This window comes from Lutra lutra, chromosome X (assembly GCF_902655055.1).
Source record: "Lutra lutra chromosome X, mLutLut1.2, whole genome shotgun sequence".
Classification (NCBI taxonomy): Eukaryota; Metazoa; Chordata; class Mammalia; order Carnivora; family Mustelidae; genus Lutra; species Lutra lutra.
The window spans coordinates 1,169,861-1,192,892 of NC_062296.1; the positions used below are offsets into that span (position 1 = coordinate 1,169,861).

The window sequence follows — 23,032 nt, forward strand, 5'->3', positions numbered from 1 at the left end:
GGGCGCCTGTGCTGAGTCCCCTTCCCCCTCAGGGCATGGTGCCGAGCCTCAGGTGGAGCAGCGAGGGACCGGTGAGGTCGTTCAGCTGTTAGCTCAGATCTGGGTTCCCACCCCGAGATGGAGCGCGAGCCCCCGACACATGATGCGCGAGCAGTGCTGCGGGGGCACTCAAGCCCGGTGACCGCATTCCGGTGCATGGCCAGACCTAAGCCCTTGGCTCGAAGGGAGAATGAGGCACTGAGGAGAGACATGAGAGCCCAGATGAGGACAGTCGAGGACAAATCTTGCTGCCTGTTCTGGAGACTGGACTGAGGAGCTACCGAGGACATTTCGCTGTCCCTTAAGCTGTTGGTTATTAAAGACAGGCAGAGGCAGGAAGGACTGCGTGGGAGAAATCAGTTGTCGCCTGAGGTCTGGTCGCCTCATCTAGAGGGGAGGCAAGAGGTCCCAGGTGAGGGGCCCACTCAGGGCCTTAGGTGGTCCCCACCCGCTGCTAACTCTGCTTCAGTGTCTACTGAGAGCAGCAGATGACAGATCCGTTGAGGACATCCACAGGCACCTCAGCTCCGGGAACTACACGGGCACAGGTAGGGACGCCTGGAGGAGAGGTTCTGTGTCCCCTCACGGCCCTTGCCTGCACCGGGGCGGGCGGAGACGTGAGGGCCTGGGACGTGAAGGCGGCCACGCGCTGCCCGTCCTGGCTGAACAGCAGTCCGCGAGCGGAGCTGGGAGTGGGGCGAGGCTGCCGGGCAGGCCCGACGACCTGGAGCGGATCCCGTCTCTTGCTTGGTAGCTGTGGGGACGGCGGTTGTGCGGTTGTGCCTCTGGCCCCTCAGGGGAACTCATTAAAGCAGCCTCTCCGAGACTCCTGTCCTGGGCAAGATGTAAACACGGTTGTCTCTGAACTACCGGGCGGGCGGGTGCCCCGAGCCTGGCGGGCACCGCGAGAGCGCGGGCAGTAGGAGCTCCCTCTGCCGGCGCCGGCGCCTGCAAGCCTTGCGGGAGAGACGGTGCACCCGGGGTTCGGGAAGACTTGTGAGAGTTTGACGGCTGGTCAGCATTAGCTCGGATCCCAAATTCCATGAAAAAGGAAAGGAAAAAAAGCTAAGCGCGGACTGCAGCAGCAGGGGCCTGCCTGGAACTGGTTTCCTTGATCTTAGATGTTGCCCACCGAGAGGGTACTGGATCCTAGCCCGAGCTGTCGCTGCCCCGCGCTACAAGCTTTCTCTGTTTTTGATTCTTTCCTTAGGAAGGTTTCCGCAGGCGGCTTGGGCGGGTCAGGGCAGGCCATGTTCCTGGGCTCTGCTACCGCCGGGGCGCTCCCCTCCAGAGAGCAAGGCGGGCCCGCCCGACAGCGGGTGCTGCTCTCCGGGTGATGCGTGACGGGGGCGTGCTGGGCCGAGCGTCGAGGCCTTCCCGTGGGAGGGGAGGGGAGAGGGCGGGAGCGAGTCCTCCCTAGGCCGCGACCAGCGACAGCACGTGGACGTGCTTCGGTCTGGAAAACAGGGTGGGAGGAAAGGCGTCGCTCTGGCCTGGGCCTGCTCACCTTTTCCGTTTTCCCGTGGACTCCTGTGTGTCTCCAGCTTTCTAAAGACACACATGTCAATTTTCCAAAAGGTTTCGGTTTTTTTTTTAAGATTTTATTTATTCATTTGACAGAGATCACAAGCAGGCAGAGAGAGGGGGGGAAGCAGGCTCCCCGCTGAGCAGAAAGCTCGATGCGGGGCTCGATCCCAGGACCCTGGGATCATGACCCGAGCCGAAGGCAGAGGCTTTAACCCAGTGAGCCACCCAAGCGCCCCCCGAACAATTTCTAATTACACCCCTAGATCCGGTCGCTTCGTCCAGGCTTCAGAAATCTGACCGCAGGCCACGAGCTCAACCCCAGTCCTCAAAGCCGGCATCTCCCACTTTGGAGGAGCCCGAGGGGAGACTTCTGCCGCGGAGCCGACGTGGGATGCCGCGGACACCACCCTGCTCCTCCCGAGCTGCGGCCGGGGGCGGGACCAGAGAACAGTCAGGGGCAGGACCGGAGTGGAGGCCCCCTCCCACCCCGGCTGAAACGCCTGCTGGAGGCGGGCCTATGGGCGGGGTCCGCGGACCTGGGGGCGGGGACTCCACGGTCTTCTCCCCTTGAACCGCGCGGCGGCAGGGCGGGAGCGGATGGCGGGGGTGGTGCCTGCGAGCCGTGGCCCCGCCCCGGACCGCCATTGCCCGGACCGTCCGCGGAGCTGCGCACCTCTCTCACCGCCCGTCGCGGAGCATAGCCGGGCAGCCGGCCTGACCGGGCTGCCTCCCACCCCAGCTTGCATCTCCCCCACGGCCAGGCAAGTCTCCGCCAGCCTAGCCCGTGTCATCCGTGTCCCCCAGCCTTGGAGGTTGGGGGACGGCCCAAGCTCAGGGCCTCCCACGGAGGAGGCCCACGTCCGGGAGAACCACCGTTCCTTCGCGGCCTCAGAGGCTCCCGTGGGCACGATCGTGAGCCGACGGGTTCCGGAGGACTCTCCTGTCCTAGCAGCGCTTCTCTCCGCGTGCTCGAGGAGCCTCACCAGCTCGTTGGACGAGCCAGCCGGTGCACCGATCACGTCTTCCCAGCAGCAGGGGCCAAGCCCAGGGTCATCCTTGAGTTCCACCCAAACCTGCTCTTCTGCTGTATTGCTCCCAGAGCGCACGGTCCCCAAACAGTGCTCCTGCCGGCAGCCCCAACCCAGCGAGAGAAGTGGACATGAGGTTGGCAGGTGGGTGGCTTCCACAGTGAACGGGAGGTAGTTGGAAAAGGGACCAGACTGAGGCTCAGTTGTCCGGAGGTCTGTGTCTGGAGGGGCCCGGGTGGACCGATGACTGTGGTTTTGTTAATGGAGGGCCCTACACAAACACCCATTCTGTGACCTCGAGTAAATCCTTTCACCTCCCAGGAAGTCAAGAGCTGTGAAATAGAATCAGGGCAGTCGATTTCTCCCAACTCGGGTAACTGGCCGCTGTCTGAAAAAACGAGTTGTGGGAGAGGCTGCAGGGAGCATGGCGGCTAGGAAAAGGGGGCGGGGTGCAGTCGCGGAGGGGCGTGGTCTTAGAGTGGAAATTGACCGGAGCGGTGATGGGCTGGGTGAGAACCGGTGGCAAACCTACCCTAGGCCCACCCGACAGCAAGACAGATGGCTTGGCTGGGGGAGGAACAGATGAGAGGTGATGCCGAGCAGAACTCAAGAACTGGAATTCAGGGCTGCTAAAGGTCGCAGCCTTGTAAATGTATCCCAGTACAGCCACTGGTGAGGAATTGGCTGGGAGGGTGTGGCCTCAAGATCCGCGAGGGCTGGAGCAAAAAATACTGCTTTGTAGGTTAATTGGGGGCCAGGAGTTGAGGGCACCTATTGGGAGAGTAGACTGTAGGCACAGAACACAGGCTGGGACAGAAGCTGGGTGTGGCCAGCATTTCAGGGGAGAGTAGAGGACAATCTAAGTAGGGAGGATGAGGAGCACCCAGGTGGGGGGTTAGGATGTGCTGCCACAGAAGCCACTGGAGAAGTGTTTCCAGCATGAGGACCCAGGCGGCCAACTGAGAGGTCAGGAACATTGGGGCTGACAGGTGACCCAGGGAGTTGACCCCAAGAAGATCATATATGACCTTGGCCACAAGCTGTTTCAGTGGGCTCATGGAGACAAGGCCACACTGGAGTAGGTTGGAAGAGAGTGGATGGTGAGACTGGGGAAGAGGAAGGGAGGGGAGAGAGGTCAGTGGCTGGACGGGGATGTGATTTGAGGGTCTCTCCTGTGCTGTCTTAACGATGGGAGCTGTTGTAGGTCGAGGAGAAAGAGTAGATAACGATTCTTGGGAGCAGAGCTCAGGTCCCGCTCCACAGCAGCTGCACGAACTGGTCTTTGGAAGGAGCAGGGACCCTCTTCTCCATCATGACGGGAGAAAAAGAGAACAGGACGGGTGGGATGTGAATATGTTAGTGGCCACCAAGACAAAGTTTGGGGACTCCTGAGGGAGGCTGGCAGCCTCTGGAGTGGTCAGGTCTGCTCCATACCTGCCACAGAGGACCAAGCTGAAAGCCCTGGATGCAGGGTCCTCCTTCCACCCACAGGAGCTCAAGTCCCCCTCCCAGGCCTCATGGATGGCAGCAGGCCCCCACCTTCTGGTCCTCTGCTCAATTCTTCCCAAGTGGCAGGAAGATGCAGTCCTGAGAGGCCCCAGGGCCATTCGGGATCTCACTGACAACCGAGGTGGCCTTACCCTGTCTGTCCTGCCTCTAGGCCCCCTCCGCATTGTGGCCCTGGTTGTCACTGTGGGCCTTACGTGGATTGTGGTCAGCATCCTCCTGGGCGGGCCTGGCAGTGGCTTTCCTCGCATCCAGCAGCTCTTTGCCAGTAAGTGTGGGACACCTCCTTGCCCTGCCGTGGCTGCCACTCAGAGGTGGGGGGGGCACTCTGGGCCTGGGGGCAGAGGCTCAGGGTGGGGTGGGGGTGTCTCTGCCAGGCCCCGTCTAGCTGCCCTCAGGCCGTCTCCCCCTATCACCCAGTTGCTCCCGTCTCTGCCAGTTAAAACCCTGGGCCCTGTTGGAGTCAGCAGAGTCTGAGCGAGGGGCAGGGGCACCTCTCCAGACATTGGGACAACAGCCTGGCTGCTTCCTGTGGGCTCTCCCCCAGCCTCTGGAATGGGGAGGGGGCGCTGGGTGTTGTTTACAGTACCATTGACCCTTTTCCTGGAACTGTGGTGGGGGGGGTGGTTGTGTGTGGAGCCCGACCAGCCCTCCATCTCAAGTTCATGGTACAGGGCCAGGACCAGGATGCCCTGCTGCCAGCCCCTGGAGGCCTCCACCCTAACACAAGCAACTCTCTATCCCCACAGGCCCAGAGAACTCAGTGACTGCAGGTAAGGCTACTGTCACCTCCCCACTCCTCCCAGCTCTCAGCTCCGCCTGCCTCAAGTCCTCCCGGGTCTCTGTTCTCCCTGCATCCCCCCCGCCAAACTAGCCATCACAGCCCACTGGAGCTGTTTGCCGGCTGCAAACCTAGAAAACCAGTTACCTGCTTCCAGAATACACTGGTGAGACAAGCCTAGGATAGACCTTTCCATTTCAAAAGGGAGAAACTGGAAGGAATAAGGGGGTCACCAGTCCCAGCAAGTCTGAAACCCGGCAGGGCAAATGCTGTCAGGATTCAAGGCCTGAGAAGCCTCCTCTGAGGCCCAATGCTCTGTCCTCTGGCCCCACCGGAGCTGGTGGGGAAGCGGGGTGCACTCCTGGGGGGGCAGTCCTACCCTCTGGGCCGGTGCCGACTCTGCCCTCTGCAGCCGCTGCTCTGCCCTCAGAGCCACCCTTGTTGCCTTCTGTCCTTTCTCTGTCCTTTTCAGCCCAAGATGGCAGGGTTTCCCCTGGTATAAAATTTTCAAAAACCTTCTTGGTGTCTTGTGCGATTCATGAGACTCTAAGGTGTGAGACAGGAGGGCCCTGCAGACCTCTTCAGGGTAATCCCACCTCGATTCCTGGCTTTGGGGACAGGACCGAGTAGAACCGCGAGTCACGCACCTCGGCTCGTTAGCGATTGGTCCTGCGACCACACCGGTGCGCTTAGACTGAGTCTTTTCCCGATTCTCACATTCTGGTTCCTTTGTGCTTAACGATTCTGGTTCTGGTTTATCTTTCTCTCCTCACATCTTACTGCGAGCATCAAGGAGAAACCGGGCTATGTTTGGAAATCTCAGCTCAGTATTCCCAGTTCAGTGTCTACAAGTTCTCCTCTCCTCAGACATCAGAACCAGACTGGGCCAAGTTCTTTGCCACTTTATGATGAGACCCACCTTTCCTCCAGTGCCCAGTAACACGTTCCCATTTCCACCTGAGACCACAGCGGCAGCGTCTCTAAGGCCCATGGCCACCCCACTCCGGCCACGGTCACAACAAGCTCCCCGCGCCCTTCACCCTAGGCTCACACAGGAAGCACCTTGAACATCCATATTTCTGTAGGCACCTCCCGCGAGACCGTCTAGGCCTGGTCTAGCTGCTCCCCGGATTTTTTTTTTAAAGATTTTATTTATTTCACAGACACAGATCACAAGTAAGCAGAGGCAGGCAGAGAGAGAGGAGGAAGCAGGCTCCACACTGAGCAGAGAGCCCGATGTGGGGCTTAATCCCAGGACCCTGCAATCATGACCTGAGCCAAAGGCAGAGGCTTAACCTACTGAGCCGCCCAGGCGCCCCAGCTCCACAGATTCCTACAGCCTCCCTTCACTACCCAGTTCCACGGCCAGCACCCCACCCTACCCCCCAGTGTCCCCAGGCCTCTGGACTCAAATGCCATGAACTGGACACTTGTCCTTGGATTTAGGCTTAACTAACTAACCCTACCCCATGATGAGCTCATTTTAACTGACCAGGCCTTCAGTGAGCCTGTTTCCAAATAGGGTTATATTCGAAGATGGCAGGAGTTAGCACATCAACATACCTTTTGTGGGTCACAATTTAACCTGTAACAGAGCCCCCCCTCTTGTCCTCCCACCTCTGCCCAAGGGAGGGAGTCAGGTGCTTTCCTCACCACCACTTCCCTGAGTCACTGTCCCAGCTGCTCCCTCCTCCCCTACCTGTGCTCCTTCCCTGCAAGGCCACAACCAAGGCCAGCCCTCCCACCTCTTTTCTCCCACCTGTGGCAGAAAAGCCTCCCTAAGGTCCCTGTCACCTTGCCCTGAGGCCAGCCCCAGCAGGACACAGAGTGTCTGTGGAAGTGTCCCTGGCCTTGGCCTGAGCCACGTCCTCTCTATCCCCTGTTGGTCCCCTGCTCTGTGGCCACTCATTCCTCCCTGTGGGCTGGTCCTGACCTTCCCGTCTCAGATCTCAGGTGACCCCAGGGCCAGGCCCGTGGGTCACTCCTGCTGTTCATGCTCAGAGCCACGAGCCAGGAAGTACAAGTGTGGCCTGCCCCAGCCATGCCCCGAGGAGCACCTGGCCTTCCGCATGGTCAGTGGGGCTGCCAATGTCATCGGACCAAAGATCTGCCTCGAAGATAAGATGTGAGCTCCTCGGGGTGGCTGGTGGGGGGAACGGGAGACTGGAAGCTGGATCTATGAAGGACGTTGGAGCAAACGTGCCATCTGAGGGCTCTGCCCCCCACCCCCACCCCGGTAGGCTCATGAGCAGTGTCAAGGACAACGTGGGCCGTGGACTGAACATCGCCCTGGTGAATGGTGAGTCCTTGTGATGTGGGGTCAGAGTTGAGATCGAGAAGCAGGGCCATGCCATGGCTTGCCCCCCTCCTTCCTCGTGCCCTCCCCATGAGGAGGCATCTGGACATTCGCCTCGGCCCTCTCCTCCCCTGCCCTCCCCACAGAAGTGACCCAATAAGCAAAGCACAGAAGTTTCCAGGAAGCTGGAGGGGGCACAGGGGGCGTGAAAGAAAGCTTCCAGAAGGTCTGCACCCAGTGGCCAGGGCCATGTCCTTAGCCTCGTTCAAGGGGGGCTGCGGTGGTCGGGTGGAGCTGCCCGGCGGCACGAGTAGCAGGACCCCCTCCCTCCCTGTCATCGCAGGGGTCAGCGGCGAGCTCATCGAGGCCCGGGCCTTTGACATGTGGGCAGGAGGTGAGTCGCCATGTACCGCCAGATTGCTGACGTGCCGCCCTCTGCCCATGGCTGTGGCTCCTTGGGTTCGGAAAAGGCAGGGACAGGGACAGGTGTACACTCATCAGGGTTGCTATACCAGTTTGTCCCTGCACTCCCGTGGCAACCCTTCGTGTGTGTGTGTGTCCCTGGCCTGATCCCTTCTTTTAGTCTCCTTATTTGGAGAGCGGGGGCTGGTGGGAGTGGGCATCCCGAGCTGCCCGATGCTCCGTGTTTCATGGGACCTGTCACCCCAGATGTCAACGACCTGCTGAAGTTTATTCGGCCGCTGCATGAAGGCACCCTGGTATTTGTGGCATCCTATGACGACCCAGCCACCAAGTAAGTGACTGCCAAAGCTGGCCTCAGCCTCACGCTGCCACGGTGACCACTTAAGACTCTTCCTTCTGTGTGGCAGGATGAATGAAGAGACCAGGAAGCTTTTCAGCGATCTGGGCAGCAAGAACGTGAAGGATCTGGCTTTTCGGGACAGCTGGGTGTTTGTGGGGGCCAAGGGCGTGCAGAACAAGAGCCCCTTTGAGCAGGTATGAGAGCCTGGCCCTCCATTTCCCGCCCCTCTGCCTCCAGCCCACCAGCGTGCCTCAGCCCACGCCTCAGGCTCCCTTGAATCTGCCATCTGCACAGGGAAAGCTTTCACGATTGGGAAATCTTTCTCCCAGACGCCTTCCAGATGCTCAGTGCTGTCTCCTCCTGCTAGGACCCAGTGACCCATTCACCCCCATTCACCCCCCACGCCTCGTCCCCTTGCCCCTGCTGCCCTCTGGCCCACTGGCCCTCCAGACCCACCATGTCAAGCCCTGTGCAAGGGGCTGGGAAGGCCCAGGCACCATCCTCCTCTTTGGGATGCTCCTGGCCCGGTGAAAGCCCCAGCGCCCCCCAGCCTGGCCCCACACCCACTCCCCCACACAGCCGGATGAGACAAATAGGCTGTTCCCGTGGTTTCTGGAAGGCTCTGGCTGCCACAAAAGAGATGAAATGTTCCCTCTGGCTTTGTTCTTCCTGAAGCTTCCAGCAGCTCGCTGTGGGTCAGGTGAGGGTGGAACGGACATCGCGTTCCCTCCTCGCCTTCCCGGGCGTGCGGCGCCCACACTCCCCCTGTGGGGTCAGCAGAAGCCTGTGCAGTGCTTGCCCTGCTGCAGATGGCAGGATCGGGCCCCAGGGACAGACGGCAGGGGGCGGGGGGTGCCCTGAGCGCGCATGGTTGGCCGCTGCCAGCGCGGGGCGACCGAAGCTCCGGAGTCCCTTCCGTCCGAGGGCTGAGGCCGGGCTTCCCGCCCCTAACCCGCAGCACGTGAAGAACAGCAAGCACACCAACAAGTACGAAGGCTGGCCCGAGGCGCTGGAGATGGAGGGCTGCATCCCGAGGAGGACCACGGCCCGCTAGCCGAGCCGGGCGCAGGACCAGCCCAGGGAGGCCGCGTGCGCCCGGCCGGGAGGAGGCGCCCCTGCGCGCCCGAGGCCGGACGAGCGCGCTCTGGCCCCGCACGTCGGGGCTCCGAGGCGGTGACCCGAGGGGGGGCCGGGCGCGACCGGGGGCGGGGGCGGCGGGGGCCGGCCCCGGCTTGCTTTGATCGGGCAGTCAGGCGCCCCTCTCCGTATTTCCTCAAGCTGCCTCCCCCGGGGAGCCCCAGCCCGACCCCCGCGCGGCGGCGGCTCCGGGGTCGGGTGGCGGGGGGGCCTGCGGTCCCGGAGCCGCCGCCGCCTCTCTGGCCAATCCGGATTCCGGTGTGACGTCTTCGGAGGGGCCGCGCCTGCTGGCAGTTCAGGAGCTGGCGGCCTCCTGCCTCGTCCTGCGCGGGAAGGGGCCTCTGGGGAGCCGGGCTGGCGGGGCGCTACAGGGCCGTGTGACGGCCACCAGGGGGCCGGCCTTCGGGATGCGCTCTTAATAAACGAGTGGCCCCCAGTGGAATCAAGTGCGTTCATGTGCCGGGGGCTGGGCGGACCCGCTCCCACAGCCTTCGTAGACAACCCTAGTTTCCAGGGCTCCTGCCCTGACACACAGCTCGCCGCTGGCATTCCCGCAGTCCTGCCCAGGCGAGAGCGTTCTGCCACCGACTCCTTCGCACAGTTCAAGGCCGCTAGAGACAGGGATGAGAAAAACAGCCAGGTGCCTCCCCACTGCCCACACCCTCCCTCAGGAGCTTGTGTTGACCTGCAGCACTTGACTTTGAATGTCTTTGAGATCAGGGCTTCAAAGCCCAAGTTGTGAGCTATTCGCCATTTCTTAAACATTACGGTTCTGTTTCCCTTCGTTGAGTGAGAATCAGCAAGAAACTATAAGGAGTATTGCTGGAACGGCACAACCGGGAGCAAAGAAGCGGTCTGAAGTCAGAAAAAGGAGAAAAGGCAGTTTGAACTTCCTAGATCTGGGGAATCCAGGAGCCAGCCAAGCAACCTCAACGGGGCAGGGGCGAAGGACTTCATGAGTCCCGCTCTGGAGACGGGCGTCCCGAGCCTTCACCTTCTAGGAGCTCACTGCAGCCAAAATGTGAACAGAGTGTCAAGAAAGGAAAGTAAGGAGCAGGCAGAAGAGTGAGAGGCCCCCAGGGCCGCCCAGAAGGAGAGACTGTGGTGGTGATGCCGGGACCTCAAAGGTCACGGAGGTGGAGACACCAGAAGGGCCCAGATGCTGACCGTAGCAGTCCACTCCCAGCCCGGCCCTGAGCCAAGTGCTTGATGTGCATGCATTATTTATAGGCATTCTTAGAACAGTTTTAGGTTTGCAGCAATGTTGAGCAGAAACTGCAGAGTTCCACATCCCCAGTCTACACTGACGTGTCATCACTGAACACCAAGTTGACAGCAGGGTTCCCTCCTGCTGTTACACAGGCTATGGGTTTGACAGATGGATAACGGGTAGTATCATACAAGTATGCACTTTTAAACCTATTATCGAAAATTCTGAACGTCCCCTGAACGAGAGAGAACAGCATCGCGAAGCCCTGTGTGCCCACTGAGCTGCCCCAGTGATCACTGTGTGGCCAGCGTTCCAACTGCGCCTCCCACGGGCTCTCCAGTTACACGCACTACCTCACAACAACCCTTAGCGAGAAGGGACTATCACTGTCCCCACTTGCAGGATAGAGACAAGTCCCTGGCGAGTTTAGGAGAATTTCACTGCAGCTGAGAGGCCAGAAGCCAAGTAAGTGGGGCTCCCCAAGGTTGGTAGCATGTCCCAAAGGAAACAGAACCTCACAGAAAGTCCATACTGTGAGGCTGGGAGGCACACAGCCCCATTCAACTGCCTCATTCCACTGCTGGGGTCACTTGACTGTTCCCAAATGCCTGCCAAGGGCCTGCCCTGGGCTGGGTTACATGCTGGGACCGTCGGAGTGAGCCCCAGCGATGGTCCCTAACTCCTCAGGGGGCTTTGCCCTCACGGGGAGTCATCAGAGTCACACAGATGGAAACAGCAAGCCAGCTTAAATCCCCCTCTTGGGCCAACCCAGGCTAGGAAGCAGATGATGGTGTGGAGCACAGTCTGCCCAAATTTCCAAAGTGGAAGCAAAGCTGTATCCTTCCCCCCACCTACCCTTGAGGAGTTAGGTCACCCTTGGTTGTAAGTGTCAGGATCCCAACTCAAAGTGACATAACCAAAATTAAGTAATGACATGGGAGGGGGCATTTAGTGTTCCCATATCGGACCCCAATGCCCACAGGTGATTCTAGCCCCAATTATGTTATCGGGACATGAGCTCCCTCCATCTCTTGGCTCTACTTTTCTCTGTAATTTGCTTCATTTTCAAACATGCTGTCTCCCCTACTTAGGGGGAGCAGTAGTAGAGGTCCCAGTCTAGTAATCCCAGCCAAAAAAGAGCCCCCTCCTTCCCAGCAGTTCTAGCTCAAGTCCCTGGGAACTAGCTCTCATTGGTCCAGGTCAGATTATGGGCGTATCCTCCTATCAATATGGCTGGCTCCGATTGGGCTACACTCCAGAGGCAAGTGCTGGAGTGACCCACATCCAGACCTTGTGTACCAAGTGTGGAGCAGGGATGGCTCCCACAAAGAAAACCGAGGTCCTGTTACCTGATGCTGGGCAGGCAAAAAAGACAGTTGTCACCCGTCCCTATAAATAGCAAACGCATGCCATACTTGTGCTTGTGTAGAACGTGTCTTCCCTGCACACTCATTTACCACACAGATTCCTAGAGATGGCTGCCCGGAGACCGGGAGGTAAGCATACCTCTCAGGGTTGCCACCACCCTATTACATAGTACAGTGGCAGGGCTCCCGTCTGAACTGCATTTACGTTTTGACTGTCACTACTGTTTGTTCCACATGTTTTCTCAGTCCAGATGACTTCTCTTTTGGAAGCAGATGTCCTTGACTGATTTGTAGAGCGCTTCCTCTTCTCCTGAGGTAAATTATTAATCCCCCAAACCAACTATGAACATTCTCTTACCTTTAATGTAGCCGTCCTTTTCCCATGTACAGACCTCCAAATCCCCTCATGCCAGACATCCCCCCAGCCCATTTTGGCTTTTCAGGGAGGGCTGAGGTGACTGACAGTAACAGGGAGCAGCCTTCTAACTACATTTACTCCCCTTGAGCCCTGGAAGCAACTCCCATTTAGTTGGATTATTAAAACACAGGTTTCCTCCAGGGAGGACAAGTCTTTTAGGTTCTCCTTACCCAGGTCTTCCGGGCTGATCCATTCGCCTTCTCCATTTGGCCGGTAATACCCGTCCTCAGACACCCAGACCCGCACTGCCCTTTTGTAGACTGCACTTTCCATTGCAGCATTGTGCCAAACGCAGGCCTCTCCCCTGCACCAGGCCACTTCCATCAGGACCCCCTTTGCTTCATTTGTGAGAGGTAGTACCAGGGATGTTGAGATACAGTACACACAAATGGCTTACACCTTACTGGTCCTCTGAGGCTAAAGAAGAACGGAGAGCTAGGGCCTCTGAATGTTTCTGATCAAACCCTCTGGAGCATAAAGCCCACCATGTGTTTATCTGTTTACATATGACATACGCTGCCCATGTAAACTTTATGAAACATACAATTTTTAAGTTAAATGTATTTAAATTTAAACTAAGATTTTTATTATTAAAGTTAGTATGGTGCCTGAAAAATTAAACTAAAATACAGACGCTGATTTGTTTTGTTTCCATTCTCAACGATCCAGCACCTCCTGTGGGCACGTACTGGTGATTCAGGACCACTAGCCTCCATCAGAGCCGTGACAAATTTTTCCAGAGCAGCAGGTGGCCACTGACTGACTGCAGTTGCCCAGCAGCCTTTCACAACACCTCACCACCTCTGTGCCCAACTTATGCCATCAGTTTGCATTCCTTTCCAGCGACGCCTTCAGACTCTGCTAGTGGCGCCAAATAGTTCTGAAAGGCGGACAAGCTCACCGATGCCCCCCAGTTTGGAAGTAGACACTCGGTCACTGCTTGAACGAAGGGAGTTGGAACTAGGCGGAGGCTATCAGGGCTCGGTCGCCCGGGGGCTGCGTGGTGGTGGCGGGAACCCGAGGCCAGCCGCAGAGCGTTTGTGCACGAGCAAGGCGCCTACCCGGAGCCCGGAGCCACGTCGGCAGCTACGGAAGACTCGCACCCGCGGCCCGAGGGGGCCCCGGCGTGGGCCAAGCACGACCCGGAAGACATCCTGCTCCGTGCGCCCGCGCCGACTCGCTCCCAGATACGTCATATCCGCTCGAAACCGGCCCGGGTCGCGAGGGGCGTGCCGGCCGCCCGGGGGCGGAGCCTCGGCGGGGGGCGGGGCCCCGGCAAGCGAGGCGGGGCCCGGGGGGCCCAGCTCGCAGGCGTCCGCGGGCCGGGCAGGCGCTGGCCCCGGCGCCGAGCTCCCGGGCCTCGGCGGCAGGTGAGAGCTTTGGGCCGGAAAGGGCGGGCAGAAGGAGGCCTCTGGCCCCGGCCGGGCTCCGCGCTCTCTCGCTCGGGCGGCCGGGCCCGGCCAGGGACCGGCGCGGCCGCAGGGCCTGGGAGTGGCGTGAGGGCCCGTGGCGCGATCCGGGGACCGCCCGGGCGGCCTGCCCGCCTGTCTACTGCAGGACCGCAGCGCGAGCCCGGCGGCGAGGTCCGCCGCCCCCTCCTCGGTTGGCGCTCGACCTCTGTGCCCAGGCAGGCAACTTCCGGACTCCCAGCTTGGGAGGAGCCGGGTTAGCAATGCCGACTGCGCTCACACCGAACACACGGCCGGTGTGGAAACAGCGGTCGGCCCAGGGTTTCCTCCCCTGCCTTAGGGTGCAGCTGCTCAAACTCGTCCAATCCCTCAAGCAGAAATGGTGTGGGATCTGGGCCAGAACCCTCTTGCAGTGACTCAAAGCCGCCAGCCGTACTGGAAGGACAGGGTGGATGGCCCTTAGCCTCCTCTCCCTTCTGAACTGGTTCACACCACCCCAGTGGCTTCAGTCCCGAGTGCTGTCGTCTTTTCCCTGTGACTCCCCTCTGCTTTGCTTCTTATACTCCCTCTGGTTTTCCTGCCTCCCTCTTCAGCGGTGGCATGCAAAGCTGGACCAAGGCCTCCAGGGTAAGTGACCCAAACTCCAAACCAGCAGAGGCCACGGCATGCAGGGGTGGGGGAACTTTCCCAGGGATGAGCTTTGCTTAACTTGCCCTTCACCCCCCATTTCCCCTGCCCCCCAGTCTCAGATGAGGGGGAACAGGTTCAAAGACTGATAGGATCTGGAGAGGCAAGGGCCTCTTCCAAGACTGGGACACTGCAGTGAGGCAACCAACAGGAGTGAGGGTAGACCACTGTGTTCCCACCCTGGTTGCCGCAGTTCCAGCAGGTGACAGTGGCTGCCCAGATTGAGAAGTGGAAGTGGACAAACCCTTCATCCTCAGGCACCCTCCCCCGACCCAGAACCGATCATAGTCCCACTGGAAGTTCTCAGCTTCGGTAGGGCCTCGTGTGGGCATGGGGAGGAGCCCCTGGACTCAGAACAGAGCCTCTCAGAGGTGTGACACAGTGCTCCTAAGGGGCTTAAATTCTGGGGACTGCCAGAGGAGTGGGAGCTCCGACAGGAGGAAGAAAAACATCCCGCAAACACAGGGTCTTATCTGTCCACCTCCTGCTCCTGCTTCTGGCAGTTTACCTGGGGAGAGAGGACCCGCTTCCTGCCCCAGGACTCCCGCCTCACCGCTGTCGGCAGGTACGGTAGGCCACGAAGCCATAGCAGGGCTGTTCACAATGGCATGGCGATGGTGGACGTCAGCCCTGAGGCCCTCCGCCAGTTGGTTACCCACTCACTACACATGCTGCTTTGCCAGCTGCTCTCTGCCTGGCCGATGATACTTAAACAGCCTGATGGCCGCTCAGATCTGGCCCAAGCCGGGTTTCAGCACCCGGCTCTCAGCAGGCTTGTCTCCTTGCCATCCCCATGCAGCCTCTCGGAGATTTCATCCTGGGTGCAGTGTCACTGTGGTCCCTCTCTGTCTCGAAGCCCGTGGGGAACAGGCTGGTGGTGACAGGTTTGGGGGTGGGTCTCCCAGATCCACGGGTATCAGGCCATTGCTGCATGTTCACTGTGCTGGAAAAGGCCAGGGAAAGCAGCAGGTAGCCGCAGTCTGAAAGGGAACTCCTTTCTGTAGGCGGCCCCACTGGGTGAGGGGTGGGAAACTTGAGGCAGGTATTCGGGGGAAGGGGACAGCCAAATGGCACTCAAGGGCCGCAACTAGGCATTGCCTTTCTGTTTCTGGGACTGCGGCTAGGGGCTCAGCTGAGTCTCCCAGCACTGGGCTTCCAGACCTCCTTGCTCCTGGACTCACAGCTGCTCACCCTTACCAGATAACCTTTCTGTGTCTCTTATCTCCTCAGGAAGAGCTCCACTGTCACGGAACACAGCACAGGGCCAGGCCCGGCCCATGGACCCTTCTCCGGACAACCCGATGGCACGAGTGGGGCTGCTCTCCTAAGCCACAGAGGGCCTGGGCATACGGTCCTCTGGGAGGAGCCATGGGGCTTAGGAGGACCAGGGGCAGCTCCCAGTGGCCTGGACGGGGTGGAGGCGGGGCTTGCCGAGGCCCCCTAGGCTTGCTCAGAGTTTCCTTGCTACTCATCAGCCTGCCGTTGGGAGCCCACGGAATAGCCAGCGCCAACCTCGGCACAGCTCTGGGCCATACCGTGCCACTGACGGGGAGCCAATACTTGAGCATTGGGGACGGCTCTGTGATGGAGTTTGAGTTCCCAGAGGAGAGCGAGGGCATCATTGTGATCTCAAGCCGGTACCCCGGCCAGGCCAATGGGACAGGACCTGGCCCCACGCTGAGGGTCACCTCCTTGGACACAGAGGTGCTGACCATCAAAAACGTGAGTGCCATAACCTGGGGCGGCGGGGGTGGCTTTGTGGTCAGCATCCACTCGGGCCTGCCCGGCCTGGCCCCACTCCACATCCAGCTCATGGATCCCCACGAGGCTCCACCCATGCTCATTGAGGAACGGAGAGATTTCTGCATCAAGGTCTCGCCTGCTGAAGAGATGCCCACCAGTCTCCGCACTGAGCTGGTCCACTTCTCGGAGAGCCCCATACTCTACTTGCTCCTGCCTCTTCTCTTTGTCAACAAGTGTTCATTTGGGTGCAAAGTAGAACTCGAGGTTCTGAAGGGGCTCCTGCAGAGCCCCCAACCCATGCTGCTGGGCCTCCTGGGCCAGTTCCTGGTCATGCCCTTATATGCTTTCCTGATGGCCAAGGTCTTCATGCTGCCCAAGGCCCTGGCTCTCGGCCTCATCATCACCTGCTCGTCGCCAGGTGGCGGGGGGAGCTACCTCTTCAGCCTCCTCCTTGGAGGGGACGTTACTCTGGCCATCTCCATGACCTTCATCTCAACAGTGGCTGCCACTGGTTTCCTGCCATTGTCCTCAGCTCTCTACAGCCGCCTGCTCAGCATCCATGAAACACTGCACGTGCCCATCTCCAAGATCCTGGGGACCCTGCTCTTCATTGCCGTCCCCATAGCAGCAGGTGTCGTGATCAGGTCCAAGCTCCCCAAGTTCTCCCAGTTGCTGCTGCAGGTCATTAAGCCTTTCAGCTTCGTGCTCCTCCTAGGTGGCCTCTTCCTGGCCTACCGCATGGGGGTCTTCATCCTGGCAGGCGTCAGGCTGCCCATCGTGCTGGTGGGCCTCACAGTGCCCCTGGTTGGCCTCCTGGTGGGCTACTGCCTGGCCACATGCCTGAAGCTGCCAGTGGCCCAGCGGCGGACGGTCAGCATCGAGGTAGGGGTACAGAACAGCCTGCTGGCCTTGGCCATGCTGCAGCTGTCCCTCCGTCGCCTTCAAGCAGACTACGCCTCCCAGGCCCCCTTCATCGTAGCACTGAGTGGCACCTCAGAAATGCTGGCCTTGGTTATCGGCCACTTCATCTACAGCAGCCTTTGCCCAGTCCCATGAGGCCCCTAGGTCAAGCTTTCACCACCCTTCGCCCCTACCCTCCGCCCACTGTCTCCCCAGTTCTTGTGTACCAAAGGCCTTCAGCTCTCATGCACTATGCACTCAGAAAAAAAAAAAATCCAGGCTTATTTTTTTTACTGGTTTTTTATTCTCCAGCTTTCAGTGCCAAAGAGGCCATGCTGAGTTAGGTAGGTGGGCACTGCTCAGAAAATATATTTCAATAAAAGAGAGAAGCAAGCTTGGGTGCCTTCCAGTCTTTGCCCTTGGGGTGGGGGCAGGAAGGGTGTGGCTGGGTAGAGATGTGCACAGGATGGAGGACTGGCTTGGGTGAACATGTGACCTCTGCAGACTTTCTCTCTAACCTTCCTTCCCCATGCATTTGCCTGTCAGTGAGAGGTGGGCCCTACTGTTCTCGAGTGAGCGTGGGAGGATGAAGACAGGATGAGTGCAGAGGCCGGGCTCCCCAGCCAGCTCTCAAACTCAGCTGACTTTCCGCAGCCAGGCTAGAGAAGAGAGGCAGAGGGCCCTCGGGCAGTGGGGCAAAAGCTTGGCCGCGCCGGGCCTTTACGTGGACTCCGGAGCGCGAGAATCCGGGTTTGCACGAGCCCCAGCAGCCCGCCGGGGGGCGACGGCTCTCCCGGCGCTCCGTCCCCCCAACCAAGGCCCAGCTTCCACCGGAAGCCGACTTGGCCCAACTCGCTCCTCCTCCCTGTCGTGGCGGGCTGCCAGGCACCGTGGCCGCAAGGAAATCCCGCAGCGCGCGTGGCGTCCCCCGACGTTCCCGAGGCGGGACTCCGGGTCTGCTCCTCGGGGGCCGACGGAGGCGGGCCGGGCCGCGCGGGGCGGGGCGGGAAGGGGCGGGGCTGGGCGCGTCCCTCGCGCTGCTTCCGGCGGCGACGGGCGGTTCCGGCGCGCGCCCGGGGCGGCGGCGCGCAGCGGGGGGCGGTTGGGGTGCGCGCCCGCCGCAGTGGACGCCGCCGCGGCCGCCATGCAGCTGACAGTGAAAGCGCTCCAGGGCCGCGAGTGCAGCCTGCAGGTAGCGTTGCGGGGGCCCCGCCAGCGTGCCGGCTCGCGCACTCACCCCACGCTGGGCGCGGGGACGGGCCGGGGGGGGGCGGGGGAGGCGGGCGGGAGGGGAGGCCGCGGAGACACCCTCGGCGGGGGCCCCGCGAACTCAACCCCTGCCTCGCACCCTCGGCCCGGCCACAGGTGTCGGAGGACGAGCCGGTGTCCACGCTGAAACATCTGGTCTCCGAGAAGCTCAACGTCCCCGTGCGCCAGCAGCGGCTGCTGTTCAAGGGCAAGGCCCTGGCAGGTACCCGGGCAGAGGAGCCGCCCAGGGAGCCGCGCAGGAATTCGGGGGACGGGGTGTCTTGGCCGAGCTCGGGAAGGAGTGTGACGCGTGGGGTGCTGGCCACTCTGCCCTCAGGGAGGTGACCGAACCCTCCGCAGACAGGTGCCGCAGAGCTTCGCCTGTGGGTAAGGACTTCCATCAATCTCTCTTTGGCAGATGGGAAGAGACTCTCCGATTACAGCGTGGGGCCCAATTCCAAGCTCAACCTAGTGGTCAAACCTCTGGAGAAGGTGTTGCTGGAAGAAAGCGCCGCCCGGAGACTGGCCGAGGCCCCAGCCCTGCCAGCCCCGGCCTGGCCGCTCGTCTCCAAAGTCTTGGCCCGTCACTTCAGCGCTGCGGACGCCGCCAGGGTCCTGGATCAGCTCCAGAGGGTGAGCAGGGCGGCCCAGGACGTCCACCCCCAGCCCGGCTGCGCCCATCCCCTGCCTCTGCCGCAGGGTACCCCCCACCGGCAGCCCATGAATCCTGCCTTCTCTCCTCAGGATTATGAGAGGTCCCTGAACCGCCTGACGCTGGATGACATCGAGCGCCTGGCCGGCCGCTTTCTGCACCCCGAAGTGACTGGAGCTGTGGAGAAGGGGTTCTCCAAGTAGGATTCTCCGGTGTGGGGAGGAGCCCGGCCAGGCCACAAGCTGCATGTAGCATTAAATGTGTTCTCCTGTTGCGATTTGACTCATAATAATAATACGAATAAGAATAACAGCCAGCAGGCACCCGGGTCTCCGTACCTGGTTCGCGCTGGGGGCAGGCGCAGCACACGCACTGGACGCGGCTCTGCCCCCCGCCTCCCGCGAAAGGTAAGACGGCGAGGCCCAAGCAGTGAAGCGGGGAAGCCAGCATCTGAGCGCGGCCAGCTTCTAGAAGTGCCTCAGGGTGCAGAGGGGAAAAGGGGCTGTTGGACAGGTTCCAAGGGATAGGCTTTGGCCTGTCATGTTTCGGCCACTGAGAATAAACCCTCCAGAAACTCCTCAGGCCTGAAAGGAAAAGCAGCTGGCCCAGGCTGCCCAGTCCTGTCACCTGACCTCAGACAGTTGCAGGACATTGGCAGGGGGTCAAGTGACAGCCAGTCCTGGGGCCCCTGCAGCTGCTGCAGCCAGTGTGCCCTCGACAAGGAAAAATGGGTCAGGGAGTCAGGGACCTCTGCGGTATGAACTCAGGCAAGTCCCAGTGCCACGCTGGTTCCTACTTGTTAACTCTGCACCATGGCAGCCTCTCTTGAAACCTCCCTTTCCTTCATCCTTACCCAGCCCCGGGGTGAGGGGTCTGTGCTCCATACACACACAGGCCAAAAACCAAGCAGTGGCCAAGCATGGGCCAGAGATGCGACGTCTTGGCCCTTCATGTCACAGCTCTCTGGGTACTCCCTCTGCTTATTTCCTCCTGGACGTGGGCATTTCTCACCGAGGGATGACAGGTGACTGACTTGAGGTTACTCAGCCTTGGCCAGACCCCCACACCCTGCGCTTACCCACAGTGTGGAAGTACACCCTTCCCCTGCCCTGTGGACACAGGATCTTTCCTTCTGCACACGCCTCACTGCCTGAGGGGAGCGCTCAGAGTGCTGGGAAGGGACTAGAAGCATGGGCTGGTGGCCCTGCTCCCACCTTGCCCTGTGTGTGGGCACTAGAGGTCACTAGACACCTGCTTCTTGGCAGAGGACACCTAGGATGGTCAAGGCTAGAAGGAAGCTGCCCTCCTGCTGGGCCTCATGGGGTGAATTCTGGGTGGCCAGGCAGGGAAGACAGAGGCCCAAAGGGTGAAGGCTTTGAAGAGCAGAAGTCCCTGCCTGCCCCCACCCCCCAGAGCTGGGAATGTCAAACAGCAGGGGAGTTCCTCTGGCACTTTGCAATGCTCTCCTTTTATTTTGAGTCAAGAAATTTTTGTTGAAATTTCAAATCCCACTAAAGGTGAGTGAGACGGACTCTGAACCGGAAGGAACTGCATTTGGCATCCAGTAATGGGTTTAACCATGAAAGAAACTGGTTTAAGCCATAAAGGAAACACTGGTTGGCCGAGCTGAGAAGTCCAGGGGTACTGGCAGCAGATGGACGGTTCCGCCAGACACACAGTCTCCTCCTGCCTCCCCTCTCCGGTCCAGGCCATTGCCTCAGGATCAAAAGATGGCTGTTCTCCATGTCCACCGACTCTCCTGTTCACAGCCAGCAAGGCGCACCTTCTCCCCCCGGGATGTAGGTGTAGCTTCTTTCTCGGATGCCCCCAGCAAATAAACTCTGTTCTCGCTGTTCTCGTATTGCTCAGGTCACGCTCCAGTCATTTTGGCCAGAAGGGGGATGGGTGGTGGGAGGCTAGCCCCCTGGATTCCCATGGGTGGGAGGGACAGGAGGATTCCCTACAAAAGCCAGGGCTAAATGGTGGCCCCAAGCAGCAGCTGTCCACTGCAGGGGAGTGACGCCATTGTGCATTTCAGACCCTAGAGATGGCCATTGAGTCCCTTGTGCTAGCGCCTCCTGGCTCAGGAGTGACAAGAACCCTTGGGTGGCTAGGAGCCATACACTGGACACTGGACAGGGGTCAGGAACTGAGCCAGGACATCAGGGTGGACATGGAAGCAGGAATGAGATCGTCAGGGTGTATGGTGGGAGCCTGACCCAGTCTGGTTCCAGAGCCCCATGCAGTCTTCTGCGATGACAGTCAGGAGTGAGGTGTGGAGAGAGTGTCCTAGGATCTCTGAGGACAGGTGAGGGGGCTTTCCAGAGAGGAAAAAGCATGAAAAGAGAAGAGAGGACTGGGCCTTGAGGCATTTTCCCAACTGGAGACATGGTAAAGGCCCAGAAGCTACCCAACACAAGGCCACGGGGAAAGGTCAGTACGAGAAGCCAAGGACACCCTTACAGAAAGGGGGGCGGTGTCGTCTGGAGCTGCCAAGAGGCATTGGTAGCAAGAAGGTCGTTGGTGACACTGGAGAGCTAGAAGTGGCTGCAAGGTGGGGAGAGGAGATGGTGGGGACAGTGACAGTGCGGGGGGGGGCACATTCTGGAAGCTTCTCTGTGCAGAAGTGTGTAGCTATGGCTGGGCAGGGATGGGCAGGCAAAGGAGGGAAGACAGGAGGAGAAAAGATGCTGCAGGGCTGGGAGTGGGAGGCACAGGGGGAAGGGGCCTGTGCTGTCAGGAGAGGAGACCAGGGACTCCTAGTGAAGATGGAGCAGCCATAGGGCTGCACCCTCCCTCTGCCCCTCGAGTCTGGGGGTGGCCCCGGGTATGCCTGTGGGCTCTGAACGCTGTGGTTCTTCAATAGCGGTCACGATGTTTAAGGCAGGCTCTGTACCCCTCTGAGCCAAGCGCCCACCCAGGAGGTGTACTGACACCCCAGCTGCCCTTTGGGCCCTGGCCACTGTGGATCCCCGAGCCCCACTGCCTGCCCCTTGGGGAGGGTCCTCGGGATAGTCCCCACCCCCAGGGACATGATGCACCTGGTGGGCCCTGCTGTTTGTTACAATGATACTGGGAGACACAGGACGAGTTGGGGCCTCACAGATGGAAGTGGTCTGGCACCTGGCATGCGGTGCTTGTGGTCCCATTTCCCAAAGGCACGGAGCAGGAAGGGGCAGACTCGGGAGAGCGGCATTTACTTCACGGTGGAACTCACCGACTGGAGGTACGCAAGCAGCTAGGCTGCCCCCACAGTTTGCTGGCATGGGCAGGCCTCCTGCACAGGCCTGGCTAAAACTGGGCCCTGCCAGCTCTGATAGGTTCAGCAGGGGTGCAGCTGAGCTGGGCCTGGTGCTTCCGGGAGTAGACATGACAGCTGTAGGCAGCCCCAGACCTTGGGGCCCAGGAAAGCCCGAAGGAGAGGCAGCTACCCTTGCCCACCTCCAGGGCTCCTGGGGAACCACCCTGTCTGCGTGCCCCTCGGGGTGTTCACTCCTTCTCTCGCTCCATTGCTGGTTCTTTCCCCCCACACACCTTACTTCTTAATGTGAGGGGCTCCAGAGCCCTGTACCCAGACCCCACTCCCCACCATCACTTCCCAAGGGAGCCTGTCCACCTTCATTGCCGTCTCTGTGCTTCCCTCTTGGCCCTCTTTCCTGAGCTCCAGGCCACATCTCTAGAGTGACTGAGACAGCTCCCGGCCCTCCTGTAGATGCCTCCTTCATTCCTTCCAGACACACTCCCAAAGCGCCCGCCATGTCCCAAAGGCTGGCAACGCTGGCACCGAAAGACACAGCTCCCTCCCTCGTGGCATTTACATCAGCCCCTAAGCAAGCACATTTCTCCACAGCCTGCCTCAATGAATGCCAACAGCTCTCAGCCACACTTTTAACAACAGGAAGCAGGAGGACACCCGTGTCTCTCAAAACTCTCCCTTTTCAGGATCCCTGCTCTGATGGAAGCCGCCTTCTCCCTCTCCCACTCCCCCTGCTTGTGTTACCTCTCGCGTGTCTCTTTCCGCGTCAAATAAATAAATAAATAAAACCTCTCTCTTCTCCATACGGAATCAGGCAACAATATATATTTTAATTTATTTACTTGTCAGAGAGAGAGAGTGAGAGGGAGCACAAGCAAGGGGAGCAGCAGGCAGAGAAGCAGACTCCCTGCCAAGCAAGGAGCCCGATGTGGGTTTCCATCCCAGGACCCTGGGATCATGACCTGAGCCGAAGGCAGAGGCTTAACCCACTGAGCCACCCAGGAGTCCCAAGCAACAGTATTTTTGAAAGAATCCAGAGCACTTGCCTCATAGAATGTTCCAGAG

General features: G+C 59.9%; 3 protein-coding genes across 8 annotated transcripts; all 3 read left to right on the forward strand.

Annotated features, from left to right (window-relative positions):
• Positions 1-1,855: 1,855 nt before the first annotated feature.
• Positions 1,856-9,519, forward strand: FAM3A (FAM3 metabolism regulating signaling molecule A). Of its 3 annotated transcripts, XM_047714882.1 has the most exons (10): positions 1,856-2,327; positions 2,668-2,738; positions 4,255-4,368; positions 4,850-4,873; positions 6,883-7,006; positions 7,122-7,180; positions 7,521-7,571; positions 7,847-7,931; positions 8,008-8,134; positions 8,899-9,519. In XM_047714882.1, exons 1-10 carry the CDS (start codon positions 2,164-2,166, stop codon positions 8,992-8,994), a joined length of 915 nt encoding a protein of 304 aa, XP_047570838.1. In that variant the 5' UTR covers positions 1,856-2,163; the 3' UTR covers positions 8,995-9,519. The 3 variants fall into 3 exon arrangements, with proteins under 3 accessions (XP_047570838.1, XP_047570837.1, XP_047570836.1); XM_047714880.1 differs by having other exon boundaries at positions 2,063-2,738; XM_047714881.1 differs by lacking the exon at positions 7,521-7,571 and having other exon boundaries at positions 2,053-2,738.
• Positions 9,520-13,334: 3,815 nt separating this feature from the next.
• SLC10A3 (solute carrier family 10 member 3) lies at positions 13,335-17,205 on the forward strand. 3 transcript variants are annotated; one of them, XM_047714808.1, is made up of 3 exons: positions 13,475-14,108; positions 14,672-14,733; positions 15,399-17,205. In XM_047714808.1, exons 1-3 carry the CDS (start codon positions 13,934-13,936, stop codon positions 16,965-16,967), a joined length of 1,806 nt encoding a protein of 601 aa, XP_047570764.1. In that variant the 5' UTR covers positions 13,475-13,933; the 3' UTR covers positions 16,968-17,205. The 3 variants fall into 3 exon arrangements, with proteins under 3 accessions (XP_047570766.1, XP_047570764.1, XP_047570765.1); XM_047714810.1 differs by lacking the exons at positions 13,475-14,108; positions 14,672-14,733 and adding an exon at positions 13,335-13,442; XM_047714809.1 differs by lacking the exon at positions 14,672-14,733 and having other exon boundaries at positions 13,947-14,108.
• Positions 17,206-17,839: 634 nt separating this feature from the next.
• UBL4A (ubiquitin like 4A) lies at positions 17,840-20,572 on the forward strand. 2 transcript variants are annotated; one of them, XR_007124648.1, is made up of 5 exons: positions 17,840-18,003; positions 18,177-18,282; positions 18,478-18,692; positions 18,804-19,118; positions 20,229-20,572. XR_007124648.1 is itself a non-coding variant. In XM_047714889.1 (4 exons), the coding sequence occupies exons 1-4, from the start codon at positions 17,956-17,958 to the stop codon at positions 18,912-18,914; spliced, it is 480 nt and encodes a 159-aa protein (XP_047570845.1). In that variant the 5' UTR covers positions 17,840-17,955; the 3' UTR covers positions 18,915-20,572. The 2 variants fall into 2 exon arrangements, 1 of the variants encoding a protein (XP_047570845.1); XM_047714889.1 differs by having other exon boundaries at positions 18,804-20,572.
• The last annotated feature ends 2,460 nt before the right edge of the window (positions 20,573-23,032 follow it).

Bases quoted from the DNA above. Each gene is read 5' to 3' on its own strand.
- FAM3A (XM_047714882.1), top strand. From the start codon at position 2,164: ATGGCGGGGGTGGTGCCTGCGAGCCGTGGCCCCGCCCCGGACCGCCAT. The intron at 7,181-7,520 runs GTGAGTCCTTGT...CTGTCATCGCAG, and splicing joins GAACATCGCCCTGGTGAATG to GGGTCAGCGGCGAGCTCATC. The intron at 7,572-7,846 runs GTGAGTCGCCAT...CTGTCACCCCAG, and splicing joins CTTTGACATGTGGGCAGGAG to ATGTCAACGACCTGCTGAAG.
- SLC10A3 (XM_047714808.1), top strand. From the start codon at position 13,934: ATGGCCCTTAGCCTCCTCTCCCTTCTGAACTGGTTCACACCACCCCAG. The intron at 14,109-14,671 runs GTAAGTGACCCA...TGCTTCTGGCAG, and splicing joins GCTGGACCAAGGCCTCCAGG to TTTACCTGGGGAGAGAGGAC. The intron at 14,734-15,398 runs GTACGGTAGGCC...TTATCTCCTCAG, and splicing joins CGCCTCACCGCTGTCGGCAG to GAAGAGCTCCACTGTCACGG.
- UBL4A (XM_047714889.1), top strand. From the start codon at position 17,956: ATGCAGCTGACAGTGAAAGCGCTCCAGGGCCGCGAGTGCAGCCTGCAG. The intron at 18,004-18,176 runs GTAGCGTTGCGG...GCCCGGCCACAG, and splicing joins GCCGCGAGTGCAGCCTGCAG to GTGTCGGAGGACGAGCCGGT. The intron at 18,283-18,477 runs GTACCCGGGCAG...TCTCTTTGGCAG, and splicing joins CAAGGGCAAGGCCCTGGCAG to ATGGGAAGAGACTCTCCGAT.